Consider the following 2,180-nt stretch of genomic DNA (forward strand, 5'->3'; position numbering starts at 1 on the left):
TGGATTTCTTTATTTTTCCCTGGGTTACCAGAACATAGATTTTGATTCAAGAAAGGGTCAAAATAGACTCGACCGCATGTGTGGGTCAGAAGAGATCTAGTAAGAGGGACACCAAATCAAAAAAGTCTTCCCAGGGAAGCCATGCCCTTTGACAAATCAACTACCCAAATCTCAACTTCCAAAAATACCCCCCTTTTCTAGTCCAGAATCCTTTTACATGTCAGAAATTCCACATTCAACCCTGAAATTCTAAGCATCGAGTGGCAAAAAATATTATATTACATTAATGGCTTTAACATAAGAACATAACAGTTTCAGATTACAGATATCTGAATCAGGATTGAGGAATAACCAAAAGAAATCGCAAGTAAGGATTAAAAATAGCAAAAAAGAGATGATTCATAATCAAACGCTACCCGTCTCCGGCAGCCCTAACAAATACTTCTCTATACAACTTGGAGATTTTTTTTTCTTCAAAGTTCTTTCTGACCATTCTCAGAATACCCAGGACAGAGCTTCCTCTGAAATATTTACAGGAATCTTCAGTTACTGCTGCAGCAGCTGCTTCACTTCATCGTTCATCTTCTCCACATTCTTCTCGATATTCACAATCTAAAAAATTAGGGCAACCGAATGAACCCAAATGGATTGAAGCAAAATATTAATCATTGACCAAAAGAAGTAAGATGGACCGCCGAGCTCAAAACCGCATTCACTTCACAAGCTCCGACACCCACCCAACATCGGGGGCCGGTGACGGCGATTCCACTCGGTCCAGCGAATTCTCCTTGCTAAGTTTCTCGTATATCTTCGCCCGCAGATCTCGCCCCGACTCCACCCTCTCCATGGCTGGCTCCTCCTCAACGGTTGTACCTCTCTCCCATGCATCGAAGTACCCGAGTCCACAACGAGTCGGGGTACGAGTGGGAGTTGAAGGCAAACTAAAGAACCCCGGTCGCAGAGAAGAACCCCGAGGCGAACCAAATCCAGAACCAACCTGAACACCCCAGGAGGAGGGTGCCGACTTCACTTTACTGAGCTGTAACTGGCGCATGGACGTCAGCACATCATTGATGGGGTTGGAACCCAAAAGCCGACTGAATGACGGGCTGTTGGGCGACATGGGTGGAGACTCCGATGGTGGTGACACGGGAGGAGAAATCAGTGTAGAAGTTGGGGAAGATATCAGGGAACCCTTGGGGAAGTAACAATCCAGAGCCTGACGAAGCGGTGATCCATCGTATGAATCGGGCGAAACCGGTGCTCTAGGACTTTGCTGGGGCAACACTCTAAGCTGCTCGGGCGTGTGCGCAAAGAAGCACACCCGACGGCGGCAACTCGTCCCATCTTTACAGGGCTGCGTGCGATAACGCGCCGGATGGAGCCAACATTCGAATACGCCATGAGCAAACTCGCACGAATCACCCCTTTTGCAGTTGCCCTTGCGGAAGTCAGGGCACGCAGTGCCGGAGTAGTGGAACTTACGCGGGTCACGACGGCGAGCTTTCTCGCCGGGATGAGCATATGGGCACTCTGTCCAGTCGTGAGAACGGCCACGTGCACAGCGGCGGACCTTGAACTCGTACATTCGGAACTCGTCACAAGTGTGCGCGTTAATCGGCATATCGGACTCACGGCCCGGTATGTCGGAGTCAGCATCGACGTCATTCGATGGGAGATAACGTTGAAGAGAGGCCAGAGAGTCGCCCAAAATGAAAGGGCAGTAATCACCCCCTCCACCTACGGTCCCGTTGGCATTGCCGCTAGCGTTCATAGAGACACCGCTTACAGGGAGGGGAAATTGCATCCCGGCTGCAGAATCATCGAAGAGGGTCCAAGGAGGGACATGGACAGTGGGATTTGGTGTGTTTACTTCTCCGATCATCATCGTGTTGAGTTTCTTTGTCTTCAGAGTTGTTCAGACATTAATACGTTTCAACAAATGCTCGGTGGTGGATTATAAACTGGTCGATGGCGGGTCCTTAACCACGGTTGAGTTAATCTAACCATGGTTAGATAAAAAATCTACGAACTCTGCTCCCGGTCTCCCACTACCACTACGGTTAAAACAATAATTTACTCTTTGAGGCGGTGGATGCCACGCGAGAAGTCGGGAGCAGATCTCGTACTCCAAAGATATTTATTCAGGATAATTCGACGAGATATCGGAACGCGATATT

At 48.6% G+C, this 2,180-nt stretch overlaps 1 protein-coding gene across 1 annotated transcript; it reads right to left on the reverse strand.

Moving 5' to 3' along the window:
• Nucleotides 1-261: 261 nt before the first annotated feature.
• Nucleotides 262-1,937, reverse strand: LOC104588228 (zinc finger CCCH domain-containing protein 20). The gene has a single exon (XM_010246073.3). The coding sequence runs from the start codon at nt 1,886-1,888 to the stop codon at nt 713-715; it is 1,176 nt and encodes a 391-aa protein (XP_010244375.1). The 5' UTR covers nt 1,889-1,937; the 3' UTR covers nt 262-712.
• Nucleotides 1,938-2,180: the final 243 nt, after the last annotated feature.

The sequence above is a fragment of the Nelumbo nucifera genome, chromosome 8 (genome assembly GCF_055504915.1).
Source record: "Nelumbo nucifera cultivar China Antique chromosome 8, China Antique-T2T, whole genome shotgun sequence".
Lineage (NCBI taxonomy): Eukaryota > Viridiplantae > Streptophyta > Magnoliopsida > Proteales > Nelumbonaceae > Nelumbo > Nelumbo nucifera.

What these genes read in the sequence shown, in the direction of transcription:
- LOC104588228 (XM_010246073.3), bottom strand. Translation starts at nt 1,888, where the DNA reads ATGATGATCGGAGAAGTAAACACACCAAATCCCACTGTCCATGTCCCT.